The following is a 19,219-nucleotide window of genomic DNA, read 5'->3' as shown; positions in this document are numbered from 1 at the left end:
ATTATTGCATGTCCCTGGCAATTCAGAATCATTCCAATACATTGTGTAGGGCTTTTCACATTTAAAGTGAAGAAGAAAAATAATTCTTAAAAACAGAGATAGTATAAAACATACTTCCTTCATTTTTAAAGCAGTACTTAATCATGATTATCCATACATTACATCCATTATCTGTGGATAACTTCCCCTGTTCTTCACACCATTTGAAATTCCAAAGATACATCCCAAACTTGCACCTAAAACTCCAAGCTGTTATATGAGCTCAGCACTCATTTCTGCATCCGGAACTCTAGTTTAAGAAGGATACTACAAAATTCTTGTATTTCTATCCTCCAAATATTTACAGTAATCACAGTATGATTGATGAAAATCAAACTCTTACCTATTTTCTTTTGTTCTCCCAGTATCAATCACAAAGACAACATCTGGTATTGTAATACCCGTCTCTGCTATATTGGTTGCCAAAACAATCTGGAAAAAGCAACATAACATAAATAGAAGAACTGGAATGTCTAACAGTTTTCACCCTTTAAATCAGTATTATGGGGTAAGTCTGGTTAAAATTTTTTACCCAGAAATGTTTCCTTAAATAAACTGACAAATAATTAAAAGCTACATGACTTAGGAAATTGTCTAGTTTCTCCCAATGAGAGAAATTAAAAGTTAATAAAGAATTTCACATTCCCATTTTGTTTTATAATCCATCAAAATTATTGGCTAGTATCTGCCAAAACTAATCAACATTTAATTACATAGTTTGGCAGTAAATAAAATTGTATTTTTCCTAGATAAAAGCCATAGTTACTGGTTAACAATAGCTAAAATACAGGAAAGTAAGAATTAAAGAAGTTCACAGAAAAAGATTAGGTTTAAGAATTTCTCCAATACTGTCAATATTTTCACAGAATATTAGCTTCTAGATCATGAAATTAGAATTGTTTCTTTGCAGAGAGGAAATTCCATGAACAACTGTTTGTTGTGTAATTCTGTATGATTATATTTTATAACAATTCAGAGTTGCACCCACAGAAAACTTCTCTTTTCAGCTGTGAACTTTGTAAATACTACCTTTCTAATACCAAGAGGAGGTATTGTAAATGCAGCTGCTTGATCTTGAGTTGAAAGAACAGAATGCAGAGCTATCAATCTGTGCCTAGAACAAGAAATTAGAGTAATAAATATATACTTATCAAATTAGATAGAGTAAAAAAATGAGACCAGAATAATGACAACATTCGGAGAAAGCAACTAGAACAGACAACTGAAAGAATAAAGCTTTGTATGATTAGGTATGAAAGTCTGCTTCACTGTTTTATTACAATATCTAGAAAAAATAACATCATTAGCTCATAGGGATGTTCTCCCATTCAGTAAAAATGCAGGCAAAATAGTAATACTGCAGAACTTCCGGTTACTTTACAATAATAGCCTAGCAATAAAGGGAGGAAGGTGTCCATAAACCCAAGTTTTTCAAATTGTTCTTCCAAGACAAGGACCATTACAAACACATGCAACTTTAAGTTTGAGTAATAAAGGCCTTCGGAGATGAGACAGCCACAGAGACTGGTACTTTTCTTCTCTTCCAGACCTTTACATCTCAGTGCACCAACAAATATTTAGCATTTGACTGCAATTGTTCCTTTTATGCAGTTGTGTTGCTAACTTTCAGTTACCCAAAAAAAAAATTTTGAAATTATCTGTCACTACAACCCTAGGCCATTTCTCTTGGTAGATCCAGATGCTCTGGAGCTCTTCTCAGGAAGTAGTCACTTCCATGTAAACAGTAAGCCACAGAAATCTGTATCCCAGGTATGGCAGCTTCCATACCCTAAGAAGTGGAAAAGAAGTAGTCAACTGCTTTTGATTAAATAAATTTGTTGAAGAATAAAACAGAAAGTAACAAAAGAAAATTTATCATACCATTCTTAAGTATCTGTCATTTTTGCTTGTACAACTTTTAGATTATAGTAGTAAAAGTACATTCGTATTAAAGCAAAACCACATTTGTACTGCAGTAAAAGTACATTTGTAGCACAATTAGGTCAGAGGTATAACTCTCAGTTTCCTTTTACAAGAACAGCAAACCTTAATGAATATGTTTATTAGGTTGTAACTGAGAGTATTAACTTAAAAAAATACATCTGTGTTACCTGTCACGCAAGTTAAATCTTCTGTCAGTTGAAATGAGATCATACAGCTGTTGGATGTGAGCAAGGCCTGGTAAAAAGATCAGCACAGCACCTTCAATGTTCTTGAACTGGGGACTTCTATCTGCAAAATTACAGTACAAGCATATAGTTAAAACAAACATGCATTCCAAGAAGTTTCACATAACAACAGGAACTAATGCTATACCCCGTGGTTAATGCTTTTTAGGATGTTTCATTTAAGAATGAAGTCAAGTACTTCAGTATCAGTAGAAAGCACTGGAAAATAGGTCCAAAGGACAACCACAAGTATATAAACTTTTTAAGAAGTGGACTGTACCTAAGTATGCAAGCAACTCCAAAATAAGTTCAAGGTTGATCTTGTAAGGGTTCATGTATAAGATAGCCTGCTGTGTACGACTGCTATACTTCGCATAGTGAGGAGCCAAATCGATACCAGATCCAGACTGAATTGGGACATACTCCTAAAAAGCAAGAGTAAGCAAAAAAAAAAAAAAAAAATCACATTCTTAGTATTTTTGAAGAAGGTAAGAGAGAAGAAGGTGAATTTGCCATTCACTTGAAACAGAGATAGGGATAAGAGAAATTTAACTGACTAACTTCCCACCAAAACCCGTGCAAGTTAGATTTAATCACAACCACCTACACAATGTGTATAGGTATCTACAACTGTTAAATGACACTCCAGATGGAAAAAAGGTAAAAATTAAAGTCTGCTGAAGAAGTAAACAGGCCCCAGGTCCATATCTAGCATTCAACTGGTATCAGTTCAAACTGGGCTAATAGATGTATTCTTGTCTCTCAAAACTCCTACTCTGGGGTATAAGAAACTAGTTTCACCTTTTCCCTCTCCCTCACCTCACCCTTCTCAAGTAATGGTAGCAACGAAAATTAAGAATGAACGAGGCGGCAACTCCTGCAGTGTTTTGGAACAAGAAAGAAGAGTTAGCAGGAGAGACATACATTTGAATTGTTTCCAGGCATCTTAAACAAATAGCATAGTTTCTGTATTAAGTGGCACTATTGTAAACTTTTTCAGTGTTAATCAATATACTTAAAGAAGCATGACACCACATATTCTTCTGTACTGAAGGACAATCAACAGAGCACACCAGAGTATCTTTTTCAACTTAAGTATCAGTGTTTGATCATAGCAAGCTAAATTTCCAGAAGTTTTGCAAAGCAAGTTGGAGCAGATGGGTATCCCCCTAAAATACATAGCCTACATGAACAGCCTAAGCTGCTGAAGTCAGATGGCACTGACAGAATCTCCCCTTCAAGAGTTCTGATGCAAAAGCACAGAGAGCTGTCACTGCAGAGTACTCAAGGATTAACCAGACTGTTAAAGAAAAGAGGTCTATACAACAATCTCATGTAAATCATCTCATTTGGCATGTCAAGTTGGAGGTTCTTTGGAGTTTTTCATGTAAGGATAAAGCCTTGTCTCTTCTGTCGTTAGGTTCACTATGTAGGAGAATTCTTTGGCATAAAAAAATTAAATGCTTTCCCTGCTGCTGCTTATAGTGCAGAGCTGGGAATCTACAAGATATCTCATTATCAAATACAGCAAAATCAAGACAGCTATATAGGATTTGGAGTGACAATCAAAAGGGTGCAGCATTCACAAGTATTTGTAGGAGTGCCACTGTGTCTTTAGAAACTGAAAGAATATTTGATATTCTACAATCCAGTAACATTTAATTCAAAGGAACCAAAATGATTAAATAATAAAAACACTCAAAATTTCCAAGACAAAACGAAAAATGCCTGTTTTACCTGGTGCTTTGTAGTGCTTCCTCCTTTGCCGGTAACATTTATTGTTACTTCCTCCTCCTCCTCCAAGAACTTCTGACAATATTCTGAGTCTTTCTCCAAAACATAGCCAGTTGCTTCAATTACATCTTCAACATGAAAAATCTTTAGTGAAAATTCAAAGAAAAAGCACAAGGCATGTCAAAAATTAATGAGCAGCCTTTTTCACTTTTTAAAGCTTATTGAACAAAGTTGAACAGGGCATGCCTTAATGTTGCAATAAATCTTCCAGATTTCAACTAAAACTCTTACAATTTTTGAAAACCTAACCTTAGAGCTGCTACAAGTTTGTCAACGGGCTTCTCCACCTGATCATTACATAACCTTTACCATAGTCTACATAGCACAAGTAAGAAAAACACCTAAGAGTGCAATGACAAAGTTACAGGGGGTGGGAGGAATTCTTAAATGCTTTACCTTCTACCTAGGTTTAACAGAGAAAAATCAAAGTGTCACTGATGGACTGACTGTAATCAATTAAATCCATCACGAAGAAATAGTACAGCTGTGTACTTCAAAGCCCTGAAGCTATTCTGTATTTTCATAAAAGGACTACAAGTCCCTAAAATATTTATTTTAAGATCTGTATTTTTGGTAAAAAAAAAGTGATATAGGTATATTACCTAGATACTAACCAGGCAAACACTGCACACATGCATACAAAGTGTCTTGCATAATCAAAATAAACATCTACCTACCTCAACAGGGTAGCTCCTCCCTGAGATCCTTAAAATGGGACAGTGTGAGAAATAGCTGGAAAACTTCTCACTGTCTACAGTGGCGCTCATTAAAATCAGATGCAGGTCTGAACGCTTATGCAAGATCTCTTTCAGAATAACTAGCAAGAAATCAGACTGGACACTTCTTTCATGTACCTAGAATTAGAAAAACACATCTATAGCAAGAATTTAGTACAGGTCAAGGCCCAGAATAATTATAATTTCTGCAGAACAGTAAAGAACTGATAACCTCATCTACAATAACATGAGATATACTTGAAAGAAGACCATCTTCTTGAAGTTTTCGAAGCAGGACACCTGTCGTACAGTACAGTAGTCTGGTAGCTTCTCCTGTTCTTGATTCCATACGAATTTGATATCCACACAGGGAATTCTTAAAAAATAAATTAAAAATATAGAATAACTAAACATACAAGCTCACAATATTCAAAATTTAGTGAACTCTACTGTCAGATTCAGACACCGCACAAGTTGCTAATTAAGTAGTATACTGAATGACTGCCACACTTCCATACAAGTACTTTCTTTCCTTTGTTAAGAAAAGAAAAATACAAAAGTTTATCCAGAGTAGCAAAGAGCTGGTAAAATCAGGGCGCTTTTCAGGACTCTCTGACAGCCTCAAAAGTATTTTTGCACAAATTACCCTAACAAATGCAGGACTTCAGCTTTTTTCAAATAACAAAATAACTTATACTGGAAAGGCCCTCTCTCAAGGCCAGACTGGATTGCTCAGAGCCTTATTCAGGGGATTTTGCTTCAGCCCTAGTCATAGTGATGGCCAATAGTCCCTGGAGCATCTGCTCAAATCTTTGACCATTCCCACTATGAAACACTGTTGCTCTACATCAGCCTTTGAAGATTTTAGAAATCATACACAGATACCTACAGGTTCACAGGTGACAAGACAAAATAAATAACTGACATACCAAGAAGTCCTTTTCAAGAGAAAATAGCATCTAATTGTTTTGTTGTGTAAGAAATAGTGTTCTTGCTTTTTGTCAACAATCCAGCCCCCTGTATTTGATCAAGACAAGCAAAAGAATTCAGACACTTCTTACTTTTCCTCCTGGTCCTGATTCGCAGCCCAGCTCTTCACAAACCCTGGTTGCCAGACTCACCGCTGAGATTCTTCGGGGTTGTGTGCAAATGATGTTGCATTTTTTTGATCCTTCATCTAGCAACAAGTCTTCTAACAAAAAATGGGGCACCTGGGTACTCTTCCCACTGCCTGTTTCACCAGCAACAACAATTACTCGATGTTTTTTAAGAGTTTCTACAATTGAGGATCTGTGCTTAAACACAGGTAACTCCTGTCTCTCTTTCAGAAGCCTCTGGTATCTGGAAGAACTCTGCAGCTTCTTAAACAAAATCCTTGAAGGTTCCAAATTATCTGCATCTGAGGTCTCAAGGGAGAGACTGCTGAAGTCCTCATCAGAAATTAAGTTTTCCCAGGAATCTTCAGGACCCTCAGATAGTTTTGGCTGATTTTCAGACTGTAGCTGCTGTTGTTGTTTGAGTTTGTTTAATAATCTAGCAATAAAGGTATCACGTGGCTTGTTGGTTTCTATCTTGCTTTCTTCTTCCTTTTTCTTTTCAATATCTCTCCACTCTAGCCAGACATCTCGGTAGGTAGGAGGCAGCAACTGATGAACTGACTTCAGGCGCAAAAAGCAGAAAAAAACTATTACATACTACTTAGTAGTATCATCATTAATATTTTATGTGTAAACAAACTCAAATGTCAAAAGATATGACAAAAACCAAGAAAGAAGTCATTCTAAATACAGAAACTATGAAAGAAGTAATAGAAATGTCAACAATAAATTTTTATTTTCAATTAGCTTACAGTTTTTACAAGACTGAAAGTACAGCTTTACAAAAAAAAATCATTTCTGTATGCTGCAAAGCATATGCACAATTAGATAAAAACAAATGAATTTGTAACAGAAGCAAAGAATTTAATGGGAAATACTACATGAAACTATTTTTAGAACCTAACCATAGATAATAATATAGATAACAAAAAAGTGCAGAAGCAGATTTGAGACCAAGAACAGTAGTACTGCTAAGAAACTTACTTGTCCTTTGGTTAAATGGTAGAGTGCCAAAGTAGCAGCTAGATGTTGTGCTTGCATACTATCTTCTGTTACAATTGTAGGACACATTGTCATTACATCATCTGATGACTTGATAATCCTGACCCTTAAAGAGATATTTCAAAGGCATTTACCTCAATTTTTTGCTACTGATATAAACAGAAAATACGTATATAACGTAACATTTTCAGCAAAGATTCCAGCTGTGAATTCGTGCTTTTTTTTTTCCCTCTTCACAAACATCTTCACTTTCTTCAAGGCAGAAGTGTTTATACACACACAGATTATCATTAAGGTTAGGTGCTTTGGAAGAAGGACTTTGGAAGAAGGACTAAGTTTGTGGGCTTGTAAGCATATAGGATAGGTCGAGGTGACATTTAATGATCTACTGAGACGCAAACATCTGTTTAACAGATAAACACCAGTCAGAGCAGCAGTCAAATTTTCCATATTCTTAGGGTGGCAGTCCGTTAGTAGTTTTTAGCTTGAGCAAGAAAACAAGCTCTTTTCCTTGGTTTCTTCAAGAAATGTTGCTCATTTATAATGTTGTGACTACTTTATTTATACATGGTAATATTCTACTTTACAAATCTATATTATACACTTGATTTCTAAAAGAAATTTTAAAATAAAATACTGCACTCTCTTGCCTACAAATTTATGTTAGTTTTAATATAAATTTTTAATTTGCACTTTATTTCACACAATCTCCAGAGTGGTTTTGGTATTCACAAACTTGAATCTTTGATTTGTTACTTTGAATATCAAATGTAAACTGTTCAAATCTATCTCACAGCTTCAGACTAATCTTTCATTCAGCAGTACACAAATAAAAAACCCTTATCCCTGCTTTATGGGATCATTCACTAGAATCTTATTTTTGTGACTTTGTCTAGTCCAAGCATCACTTTTGAGAGCTATTCAGAGTAAAATACATCCCTGATGGACTAAACAGGACACACTATATAAACACACTGTATTAATATAAATCTCAATCAACAATACAGAATTGACCCAGTTTTTATTTTCAAATGAACCAAAAGACAAATGTAAAGATTACAGGAAATACATACCTACATTTCCAATATTTTCCAACGGGAATTTTTTCAAAAGCAGGATTTGGGCTCTTGGGAAAATTCTTTCTGCACCAGTCAATCAAAAATTGTTTTGGAGATTTACCAGTCCAGCTTCGAGCACTATAATCAAAATTTCTTATATCTAGTGGTTCCCTCTTTTTCACTGCAAGAGCAGAAAAACACATTTTTAAGTATCTTAAAATTTATTCTACATTCATTTGAAGTAATTTTTACCTTTTATTCACATGTATTTAACTAGACAGCACTATTTTCTGGAATGTTTTGCAGAAATACAGGTATTGATGATACATGACAGAAATTTCTGCTTTTCCTACAGAAGTATCTGGCAGAAAATTAATTACAGTACTTTGTTATCTCTGATCACCCAATAATTTTAGAACTTTCATTAAAGTTTCGTTATTAGAAAATAACCTAACAATTTGAATATTTACAATGAAAATAGTTGAAAAACATGCAAAGGTGACTGGAATAGCAACTAGCCCTACAACTGAAAAAAAAAAATCTAATTTTTAAGACATGACAGCATGACAAAAATAGCTTTCAACGTAATCTGCTAAAACAACTCCAGATCCTTTAAAGGTAGCTTGGTCAGTGAGACAGACTGTACACAAATGACACTGATTTGGGTGGGAGTATTGATCTGCTGGACAGCAAGAAGGCTCTGCAGACAGATCTGGACAGGCTGGATCGATGGGCTGAGGCCAATGGTGTGAGGTTCAACAAGGCCAAGTGCTGGGTCCTGCTAAAACAACCTCAGGCAGCACCACAGGCTGGGACAGAGGGGCTGGAAAGGACCTGGGGGTGCTGGTGACAGCAGCTGAACATGAGCCAGGGTGTGCCCAGGTGGCCAAGAAGGCCAAGGGCATCCTGGCCTGGATCAGCAATGGTGTGGCCAGCAGGACCAGGGCAGGGATTGCCCCCTGTACTGGCCACTGGTGAGGCCACACCTCGAGTGCTGTGTCCAGTTCTGGGCCCCTCACTGCAAGAAAGACATTGAGGTACTGGAGGGAGTCCAGAGAAGGGCAGTGGAGCTGGGGAAGGGTCTGGAGCACAAGTCCTGTGAGGAGCAGCTGAGGGAGCTGGGGGTATTTAGCCTGGAGAAAAGGAGGCTCAGGGGTGACCTAATCACTTTCTACAACTGCCTGAAAGGAGGCTGTAGCCAGGTGGGGGTTGGCCTCTTCTCCCAGGCAACTGGTGATACGTCAAGAGGACATAGCCTCAATCCGCATCAGGGAAGGTGGTTCAGGCTGGACAGTAGGAGGGATTTCTTCACAGAAAGGGCTGTCGAGCGTTGGAATGGGCTGCCCAAGGAAGTGGTGGAGTCAGCAACCCAGGAGGTATTTAAGGAAAGACTGGACTTTGCACCCAGTGCCATGGTCTAATGGACATGGTGGTGTTTGGTCATAGGCTGGACTCAGTCTCAGAGGTCTTTTCCAAGTTAATTGGTTCTGTGATAATCCACCTTCCTTTCCAACCAGAGTTTGTTCACTTATCACTGCAAACCTAGAAAAACAAGAACTAATTTTGGAAATTTATGGTATGATTCAAGCTTATACTGAATCACTTCCAACGCACCTTTGTCTTCCTTTGCAGCACCATCAGGTTTTTCAAGCAAACTCAAATTCAAAGTGGTTTCTTGAGGCTGAGGTGAGGGAATTTTTTTCTTTTCATTTTGCTGTTGGTTTGAAATCTTTATAGATGGATTAAATACTGGATGTTCCTCAAGTACTGCCATTTCTGTCAGAGAGAGAATATAACTTACACCCACCAACGGCTTAAAAAACACTACATTAATTCATACTGACTACCCAAAAACAGAAGTAGTGAAATGTTACTGACATTTTAGAATTTGACCAAGAAAGAACAGATTCAGAAAAGCCTTCATTTCACAGAGTGGCATAAAAGATAATGAAATCATCTTCAAGTCAATCTGACTCCAATATTTAATCGCCTAACAAACATGCAGGCCAGAAAATAAAACACAGGTAAACTTGCATAGCTCTACCTTGCTGAATTCTTCTTATTTTTTCTTGTGCTGCCTTCTGGCCTTGCTTGTCTTTGTCTTGCTTGGAGATGCTTGCTTGTTCTTTTGCTTCTGAAAGCTTGGCAGACAGATGTACATACCTCTCATTCTATTTCAAACAGAATTATTAATTACAAGTTGAACATGGTATGCTTGTCACTTTCAATGACCTTCATAATAAAATGCAGGTTTTTTATCCTTTGTACCAAGCTTACACAATGGGGAAAAAATGAGTTTTTACTTAATTAACACTCAAAACCTCCCAGAATTTGATAGTAACTCACTCAATCTCACTGAAATGTATTTTAAATTTTTTTCCTACACGTTACATTCCAACATTTTGAACCCAGTGCAAGTAATATGGGAAAGGAAAAACAACTTAGAAAAGAAGCAGCTTCAACAGATTTTCCTTCAGCAGCCAGATGCATTACTGATAACACAAAAGAAGTTTTCAATCCCCAATTTGTAACACACAATTTTGTAACAAATAGATCCACCACATGCAGATGTACCAGACATGTCAGTTTTTAGAAAGACTTCCATGGAGCATTATTCTGCTTACTGGGTCAAATTTTTCTTGCTCTGTCTCTTTCACAGACTCATCCTTCTCTTCATCACTCTGTTGCTCAGCATATTGCAAAATCCATTCCTTCATACTCAATTCTTTCTCTTTCCTCACATTCATTTCCTAAGAGCAATGTAAGTTAAAAGTAATGATAAAGTATGTGAAAACAATGCTTTTTCTGCCAGTATCCAGGATCTACTGGTTAAGATTTTATATATAAAATATATATATGACAAGAAAAAAAATGGCTCAAACTTCCCCAACCAGGGTGAATACTCCACCATACACTTAAATAGATCTTAACACTAGAGCAACTATAATTGCCATAAAGAATGAAATTATTTGCATGAAATCTTTTTGTTTTCTAGTTTAAGATTCAATAACCACAGAAATCGAAACACTGAAAGCAGGTATGCAAACTTTAACCCATGCAAGTGTGTAGAGAGTGCCACATGTAAATAAACAGAATAAACCCATTATAGCATAAAATTAAGCAATTAATCTATAGAGTCATAGAATGGCTTGCGTTGGGAGGGACCTTAGAGATCATCTAGTTCCAACACCCCTGCCATAGGCAGACACACCTTCCACTATGGCAGGTTGCTCAAACCCCATCCAACCTGGCCTTGAACATTGCCAAGGATGGGGCATCAGCAGCTTCTCTGGGCAATCTGTGCCAGTGTCTCATCACCCTCACAGAAAATAATTTCCTCCTAATACCTAACCTAAATCTCATGAGATTCTCCATGCTTTACCACAAAAATGAACTACAAAGAACCTTCACAGGAAAAATACCTTTAAATTACCATTCCACTGAAATTAAAATGCAGGTGACAACTATCAATCATACAACATTTTCATAAGCTTTCCACATCAGTGCTTGAAATCAATACATCTCCCGTATTTCTGAAAGCTTTGTTCTCTCCTCCCTGCCCTGCCCCAAGTAACTAGAGATTAGATTTTCAGATTACCTTAGTTTCAGGGCCATTTTCTTTCTTTTTGTTGTCTTCTAAGGGAGGCAGCGTTCCACGTTGTGACACAACAGAACGAAATTTTGCTCTAGGTTTCTGCTGCTGTTCTTCGAATTGCTGGCTAAAACCTTCAGGCAAGGCATCTTCAAAATAAAACATGTCACAGAAAATATCAATAATAATTACAGGAAAATATTTTAAAGTGTGTTGGGAAACAATTAGAAGAACACAAACAGAAATAAAAATTAGACTTTAGCATTTATGTAAGATACTATTTGCTCACTGGACTTCCACAGAACTCCAAGTGCAGAAACAGGAAGACCACAAGATTTTGACACTAAAATATCGCAGAACCAGTCAGGCGTGCCTCTAGGAAAAGAACACTGTTGTAACTACTAGTCTTAGAAACACATTGTATTTAATTGCTACTATGAAGTAGGAATGCTACTGCTTAGGAGGTCCTGTTTCTCTTCTGTCAAGAACTATTTTGTCACCGCACTCACCATCGGGAAGGTTTAAACAAAGCCAGTCAAGTGCAGAGTGAAGATCACCACCATATAAAAGTGTATTTTTCATTGCTTCTTCAATGTGCTCAGTCTTAAAAGAGAATCTTTGTAAAGCCATATATACATCCTATAAATGAGACAGCCAGAAAAGGTTAGTATTTAATCTAACAATGTAACACAGGCTTGCAAAGTTCTATTTCCCACATATCAGAAAGTCAGCATTAAAGGGAGATAAACAATGTGCAACAATGTATCTAAAACTTAAGCAGAAAATTGTTTTGCACACAGAGTTTATAATACTTTCTTTCTAAATATGCATGCATAGGTATAAATAAATCTACATTCCTGCCTCTGTACACAATATATTTTCTAGCTAAATAAGGACATACCTGTAATTTTCCAAGTATATGGAATGAAAAATGTAGGAAACCTAAATCATTCAGATTAAGTACTATTCCTCTATGTTGTCTGAAACCGCTTGATTTTAGTTCCTGAATCCATAAAGATGTGCCTTTCCTAATAAGCATACTTCTTGATTTCACTGACTAATCATTAGTCTAACTACTGAAAAGCATGGTGTACTGGCTTGTACTGTATACAGAAGTGTAGTATAACACTTCATAAAAATGACAAAAAACAAACTTTATTCTACATAAATAATGGAAACTAAAACTTTGAACTGTACCTGTAGTTTCTTTGCAGTTAGTCTTTTGGAAATAATTCCTTTGTCATCATTTTGGTTTTTATGTTTATTAATCACATCGATAATCCTTTTCTCCAAACTACCATTTATCATTACCTGCAAAGAAAAAATTAGTTGATACAAGGTAAACATTAGAAGCTTTTCTGACATGTCAGTGCTCTTAATGACTAAGGATGTAAGAATGCAGAAATCTCTCTGCCATTCAAATTCCAATTTTTCAAGCTTTCCATAAGTGGCCTAAACATCTCTTACAAAAAGGATACCTTTATTTCTGCAAGTTATAGGCTTTTACTTGAAATACAGGGGTTCGTTCCTTATTACCAAGAAAGCCCATTTACATTTTCAAGGAAATTTGGTATGTTAAGTGAAATGCTGTAAGTAAATTTTCAAAAATTTCTACCAGAAAAACCAAGGTCTTTCTGTTCTACTTGCATAAGATAATTTGGACATAAAGATGCAATCTGTGATATCCTCCTTCCAAAACACCTTTATAAAAAACAAATTTAGTATAATAATTCTAATATTTGAAACTCTTCTGAAACATGAACCAGGCTTTACTTACTACTAAGTTTGTTATATAAAATCTGTAACTCTTTCCTGACAGGAAGAAAAATCAATACACACAGCAGAAGCCCAAACCTAACTCCTAAAATAATCTTGCATGCAAAGTATGATTTGTTATTTAAAAAACAGACAGCCATTCTCCTACACTGTTAATTTATCCCTATTTCTTAAAGGACACTCAAAACCCTAAACAATATCAAACTCAAAATGGTGACTGTCTCACACATTAATGTAGTTTACGTGCACAACATAATACTGAAATAGACCTGAAGAAATATTTACTCAGCTAAAGCAGTATTATGAAAATCAAAGTTGTTTACATAAGAAGATACTTGCCTTAAGAACAGATTTATCTAGATTTGCAGCACTACTGGAATCTGTTGTTGAACCAAAACTGTAAGTTTTTGGACCTGCAAATTTTAAATAACAATCAATTACACAAAACTCATTGAGAACATTGTTTAAAGTAGCTAAAGCAGACCTAACATAACACAGGTTAGTGCAAACTATTACACTAACTTGCCAGAAACTTGCAGGTGCATAAAGACAATAATAATCAAGAAAGGCCTTAAACAAGGAACAGTGAAGAGGGCTATGACTCTTGGTAGACAAAATATAAAATTCAGAGAGTATAATGAGAGGAAATGGGATTGACTGCTCACCCTCTCAACACTGAAAAAGGATTGCCAAATAGGAAGTAAATGGCAGCTTCAGAACACGCAAGGTTGCTAAGAATTTTTTATTACAGAGCACACAGCTATGTAACAGAACCCTTTGCCACTAAAGCTATGGACAGTGGATATTTACTGAGGTCCGAGGGCAGACAGAACAGCTCTGAAGTAAAGAAATCAATTGATATGGGAGAGTATTGAAAAAAAATTATATCTGGTTCAGGAAGACCCTAAGCCACAGCTGGTGGAGCCTGTATCACTGCATGCCTGATCTGTTCTTACCTACATACCTGCTTTTGTCCCCTACCTAGGAAAGGGCACTGGGTTACAGAAGCCTTTGGCCTGCTCTGCTACAGCCATTCTTAAATACTTCTCATTTAACAGCTATTAAAAAAACCAAACCCCAATTCACAAAACTATTTATTGTCATTAGAATGACAACACACAGCTTGCTGTTGAATTCCATCACTTTCCGAGCACACATACAGTGTCTGGTACTCCACAGGTAGGAAGAAACTGAGCAAGCCCACAGCTTCCACCAGCCTGTGTGGCTAAGTGCTGTTCCAGGAGGCACAGTTCATCCATGCTGACCTGCCTGCAGAATGGCTCTGGGAGAGCCTGCTTTGAGATCAGACCAGGTTTTGGTAACTGCATTTCAGAAAAAGTATGGTCACCTCTGCTCAGGACAGACAAACAGCTGTCAGCACTCAGGAGTTACTCACTGGCACTTACCAATGGGCTCTTTAGAATATACCAACTTAGCTTTCACGTACCCTGACTGATTTTTCACCACAGTATGCAACCTGAGAGAGAAGCAGGATATTTTCTGAAGAGGACTGAGTACCGTGGTTACTGGAGAAGTGGAAGACACAAGAACTACACTTGGTAGAGCCCACACTTGTGAAAGCAGACTACATTAACAGGTCCAGGAAGCTTATATTAACAGATTACAAGAACTTTTTCTTAACAAATTCGAATCGCAGATGCCCTGGCCATTGCATGATTTGCTCATGGTCTGCAACACAAGCTGTTCTAACGTTATATAGTATCTGAGCTACTTCTGGCAAAGCTGGCTTATTGAAAATAGGCATCTCACAGTGTTGCAGAATATCATTATTCAGACATTCAGAATAACATTATTCAGAACAGTCATCCCTTATCTTATCCAACACCACAGAAGTGCCTCCAGCCCTGTAACAGCTCCTTCAAGACAGAAAAAAACCCTAAAACAATCCCAAATCCACATTACATTAATTTTAATAACATACAAAACAAAGACATACATCTGGGAAAGTACCATCCAAACACTTGCTCCACAGGAGCTACTGATCATCTAATAACAAGACTTTCTGTAATTAACTGAACACATCAATGCCACCAAGGCTTATCTGCTCAGGGACACCCATGGCAGCAGAATCACAGAATAAGTACAGTTGGAAAGGACCTCTAGAGATCATCCAACCTAGAGCGGGCGACACAGGAATGAATCCAGGTGAGTTCTGCATGTCTCCAGAGAGGGTGACTCCATGACCTCCCTAGACAGCCTGTTCCAGTGCCCTGCCACCCTCAGTGTACAGGATTTCTTCCTCATGTTGAGGTAAAACTTGTCGTGTTTTGGTTTGCAGCTATTGCTCCTCATTCTGGGTACCACGGAAAAGAGTCTGGCACCACCCTCTTGGCACACGCCTTTGAAACCCTTATATACATTTATGAGAGCCCCTCTCAGTCTTCTCTGAACAGGCCCAGCTCCCTCAGTCTCTCCTCATAAGCAGAGACATCATCTTTGTGACCCTCCATTGGGTAGATCCACTCTCCAGTAGCTCCTCTCTCCCACAGAGAAGCCCAAACCTGGACACAGAACAACAGACGTGGCCTCACTAGGGCCGACTAGACGGGGAGGACTGCCTCCCTTGACCAGCTAGACAGGCAAGGCGGGCTGTAGCCAGGCCCAACCACATTAGGAGAAGAGTAATTCCAGCTGCCTCTCCCGATGCTGGGAAACAACAGCCCCTATGGCCGACCTCTCCTCGTAACGCCGCGGTCCACGGCAGCTGCACCCGTGGGGGCTCCCTGAGGGCACTGCCCCTCCAGCCAAGGCACCCTCAGCTGCGCGCACAGCGGGCCCCACTCCTCGTCCGCACGGCACGGCCGCTCCCCGGGCTCCGCGGGGCGCGGTACCTTGTTTGACACGCGGCTCCTTGGAGGCAGGTGCTGGTCGCGGCGGGGCAGCCCGGCTGGCCGGACCGCCGGCCGCAGCTGCCCCGGCCTGGGCGGCGCCGGCGCGGGCGGTGACGGCGGTGGCAGCAGCCGCATGAGCCGCGCCGCCCGCGCGCTGCTTCTTGTTGCGGCCGCCCATGGCACCCCCGCCGCCCTGCGCGCGCGCACATACGGGCACCGCACTTGACACGGCCGCCGCCGCGTCCCATTGGCCAGCACTCCCAGCGCACGCGCGTAGGCCGCGCGGCCTGCGTCGGGTTTTCGCGCATCACCTCCCAGCGGCAAAGGGCCGGGTGTGTGCCCGGGGGGAGGGTCACAGAAGGGTCCGGCATCGGGACCGAGAGCCAGATCCAGACAGAAATCGAGATCGAGATACGGCACGGGCCGTGCGGGCGGCTCTGGGTGCCAGAACCGGCGGGAGTCTCTGTCTCCCCTCGGGGGGCGGGGCCGGAAGGGCCCTTCTCGCGTGAGGCGTGAGGCCCTTCACGGGGCATTGTGGGAGCGCGGCCGCTAAGATGGCGGAGGCCTTTGGGGATGAGCTCTTCAGCGTGTTCGAGGAGGACGCGGCCGTCCCCGCCTCTGGCGCCAAGAAAAGCAAAACGGGCCCCGCCGAGGGCGCCAGGAGGCCGGGGTAAGGGCGCGAAGCGGGGTTGAGGCAACTATACCGGGGGCGCTCTGGCGGTGGGGGTGAGGGCCGTAACGCTGGGCCCGGCTTCTGCCGGCTTGATTGAGCTGCTGAACCCCCTCGGGACTCAATGTGTATGTGTCTGAAGGGAGGGTGCCGGGAGGATGCAGTCAGGCTCTTCTTGGTGGTGCCGAGCAATAGGAGAAGAGATAACGGGAAGAAACTGATGCACAGAAAGTTTCACCTGAACACGAGGAAGAACTTCTTTAGTGCGTGGGTGACTGTGCACTGAAACAGATTGCCCAGAGTTTTGGGAGTCTCTCTCACTGGACCTATACAAGTACCATCTGGACACACTCCTGTGCAGTGTGCTCTAGGATCGTCCTGCTTGAGCATGGAGGTTGGACCAGATGACCCACTGTGGTCGCTTGCAGCCTGACCCATTCTGTGATTCTGTGAGGCACTTTCCCAGGATCCCTGGCTCTAAAGCTGTAGCCAGCCCTGGTGCTGTGGTCAGCTGGGGAGTATGGGGACCTGGTGGCCATCTTATCTGGGCGCTGGTTTGAAATTCCATGACAGTTTTTGTGGATGGAGTTACCTGGGTTGTTTCCCAAGTGCAATGGGATCACAGTTTCCCTTAGCCTATCTGTTTTTTCTCCTGAAACTACATGAATAAATGAGGCAAAATGTAAATTTCTTACGTTTTTATGTTGCAGAAAACGATTGGAAGAAAAGCCTTCAGTACCAGCAATAGTAAAGCCAAAAAGGGAAGTTGAGCTTGATAGTACTGAAAATGTCTTTTTGGGAAAAAAGCCGAAATTGGAAGATGTTTTATCAGAAGATGTTAAGTAAGTGCCTGGCTTAATGTGTAAGGTAGTCCTAGCAAGCCACACTGGGAACAGTTGGGAACAGTTGATAAAAAGTAGCTTTGCAGTGTTTTCATGTAAAGATGAATTTGCACAAGTTTGTTTTTCCATTATCTGTTTAAGTGAGAATGTGCTGCTAGTGCAGCCTCAGCAGTAATGAGCACTGGGTGTGTTTAAAATACTGCAGACTTGTAGATGTTTGCAGTAGAAAGTATACATTAATTTGTGGTTACTCATATGAATCGGTGGCTCTTGCTCAAAGCCATCATGTTCATTTCACATAGAGCAGAAGATGAGCTGGAAGTACGTGGGAAGAGACAGGCTTGCTGTGTACTATGATGTTGAAAGACATAGTTGGCTTGGGATATCGGAAGAGTAAATTGGCAAATAGGACAAACAAGGCTTTTGAGGCATGTAAGGTGGTAACTGCATAGTCATTTGGTCTTGCATTTAATTTTTCTGAAGTTCAGTGTCAGATTTTCTGTGAAAAGCTCATGAGAAGACTTCTCAAAACACTGTAAACAAAGGGTAAGTGTATAGAAGCAAAACAGAACCAGAAACAATACTTTTAAGTCATTTTCTGTGTTGGTGGTATCAGTAGAATGTATACTTGCCTGAAGTAGCTTGCTAAGTATGTTAAAACCATCAGAAATAAACAGTTTCTTGCATTGAGACATTAGGCCCTTCTTGTGGCCATGAGAGAAGGAACTGGTAAAGAAAAGAGGAGCCTTGTCCTCAGGCAGCTGCTTGAGATGCTTCAAGCTGCTTACTCTGTCTTGACTAGTAGCAGGAGTACAGGTCTTGAATTTTGTTTCATTATGTATTGAAAAAAGTCCTCATTTAATCATAAAACTTTATGGGAATAAATGTGACCCAAGTGCTGTTGTGTGGTGCAATTTTTGAGTCAATAGCTAAAGTAGATTTATATGGTAGCAAAATTTTAATTTACAGGTATTAGTCCTGGTGGTAACCTCTGCTGCCTGTCCATGCCAAGACTGTGCATCCTTTTTTTTTGGTGTTGCAATTCAAGTAAAGGTGAAATTCAACATATTCACATTTATAAAGATCAGGATTTTTGAGTACTTATTTTGGCAATCCTAACTCATATCTTTTTAGTTTGACGGATCTGATGCCTCAAGTAAAGGTGCAGTCTGTGGACACTGTTGAAGGTTGTACACATGAGGTGAGTGCAATGAAAATGCAGATGAAAAATAGGCTTGTTTCACCTAATTGTGTGTATCCTGCCAGTATAACAGTATTCGTTATTCCGCTTGTAATTATTAGATCATAGAATCACTGAATTTTTTAGGTTGGAAAAGGCCTTTGTGGTCTAACCATTAACCTATCACTGCCAAGTCCTCCCCTAAACCTTGTTCCCAAGTGCCACATCTACACATCTCTTAAATAGCTTCAGGGATGATAACTCAACCACTTTCCTGGACGGCCTGGTCCAGTGCTTGACAAGTCTTTTCTAATGTTCAATCTCTTCATACACATTTTACGGTCATTTCATATCCTCCTTTTGCTTATTATCTCAGAGAAAAAGCTGTCTCCCCACCTGGGGGTGCCTGCAGTGCTCGTTAGAATTGTTGTGA

General features: G+C 39.6%; 2 protein-coding genes across 4 annotated transcripts in view; one reads left to right on the top strand and one right to left on the bottom strand.

Annotated features, from left to right (window-relative positions):
• Positions 1 to 16,287, bottom strand: part of DHX29 (DExH-box helicase 29) — a 29,104-nt gene extending 12,817 nt beyond the window's left edge. Inside the window, exons 1-18 of one of the 2 annotated variants that reach the window (XM_048290598.1) lie at positions 16,095 to 16,287; positions 13,582 to 13,655; positions 12,664 to 12,777; positions 11,976 to 12,105; positions 11,473 to 11,615; positions 10,499 to 10,624; positions 9,919 to 10,045; positions 9,489 to 9,650; positions 7,890 to 8,055; positions 6,799 to 6,922; positions 5,779 to 6,375; positions 4,950 to 5,093; positions 4,679 to 4,855; positions 3,945 to 4,085; positions 2,488 to 2,632; positions 2,151 to 2,271; positions 1,069 to 1,153; positions 383 to 471 (exon numbers count right to left, since the gene is read on the bottom strand). In XM_048290598.1, the coding sequence (XP_048146555.1) occupies positions 383 to 471; positions 1,069 to 1,153; positions 2,151 to 2,271; positions 2,488 to 2,632; positions 3,945 to 4,085; positions 4,679 to 4,855; positions 4,950 to 5,093; positions 5,779 to 6,375; positions 6,799 to 6,922; positions 7,890 to 8,055; positions 9,489 to 9,650; positions 9,919 to 10,045; positions 10,499 to 10,624; positions 11,473 to 11,615; positions 11,976 to 12,105; positions 12,664 to 12,777; positions 13,582 to 13,655; positions 16,095 to 16,272 (2,843 nt within the window). In that variant the 5' untranslated portion in view covers positions 16,273 to 16,287. Of the gene's footprint in view, positions 1 to 382; positions 472 to 1,068; positions 1,154 to 2,150; positions 2,272 to 2,487; positions 2,633 to 3,944; positions 4,086 to 4,678; positions 4,856 to 4,949; positions 5,094 to 5,778; positions 6,376 to 6,798; positions 6,923 to 7,889; positions 8,056 to 9,488; positions 9,651 to 9,918; positions 10,046 to 10,498; positions 10,625 to 11,472; positions 11,616 to 11,975; positions 12,106 to 12,663; positions 12,778 to 13,581; positions 13,656 to 16,094 lie in introns of those variants that run through there. The other variant, XM_048290599.1, reaches the window with a different exon arrangement.
• Positions 16,288 to 16,418: 131 nt separating this feature from the next.
• MTREX (Mtr4 exosome RNA helicase) overlaps positions 16,419 to 19,219 on the top strand; it is a 43,721-nt gene continuing 40,920 nt past the window's right edge. Inside the window, exons 1-3 of one of the 2 annotated variants that reach the window (XM_048290601.1) lie at positions 16,419 to 16,764; positions 17,475 to 17,606; positions 18,741 to 18,807. In XM_048290601.1, the coding sequence (XP_048146558.1) occupies positions 16,649 to 16,764; positions 17,475 to 17,606; positions 18,741 to 18,807 (315 nt within the window). In that variant the 5' untranslated portion in view covers positions 16,419 to 16,648. The remainder of the gene's footprint in view (positions 16,765 to 17,474; positions 17,607 to 18,740; positions 18,808 to 19,219) is intronic. The other variant, XM_048290600.1, reaches the window with a different exon arrangement.

This window comes from Corvus hawaiiensis, chromosome Z, assembly GCF_020740725.1.
Source record: "Corvus hawaiiensis isolate bCorHaw1 chromosome Z, bCorHaw1.pri.cur, whole genome shotgun sequence".
NCBI classification, from domain to species: Eukaryota; Metazoa; Chordata; class Aves; order Passeriformes; family Corvidae; genus Corvus; species Corvus hawaiiensis.
This window is presented reverse-complemented; position numbering and strand designations above follow the sequence as displayed.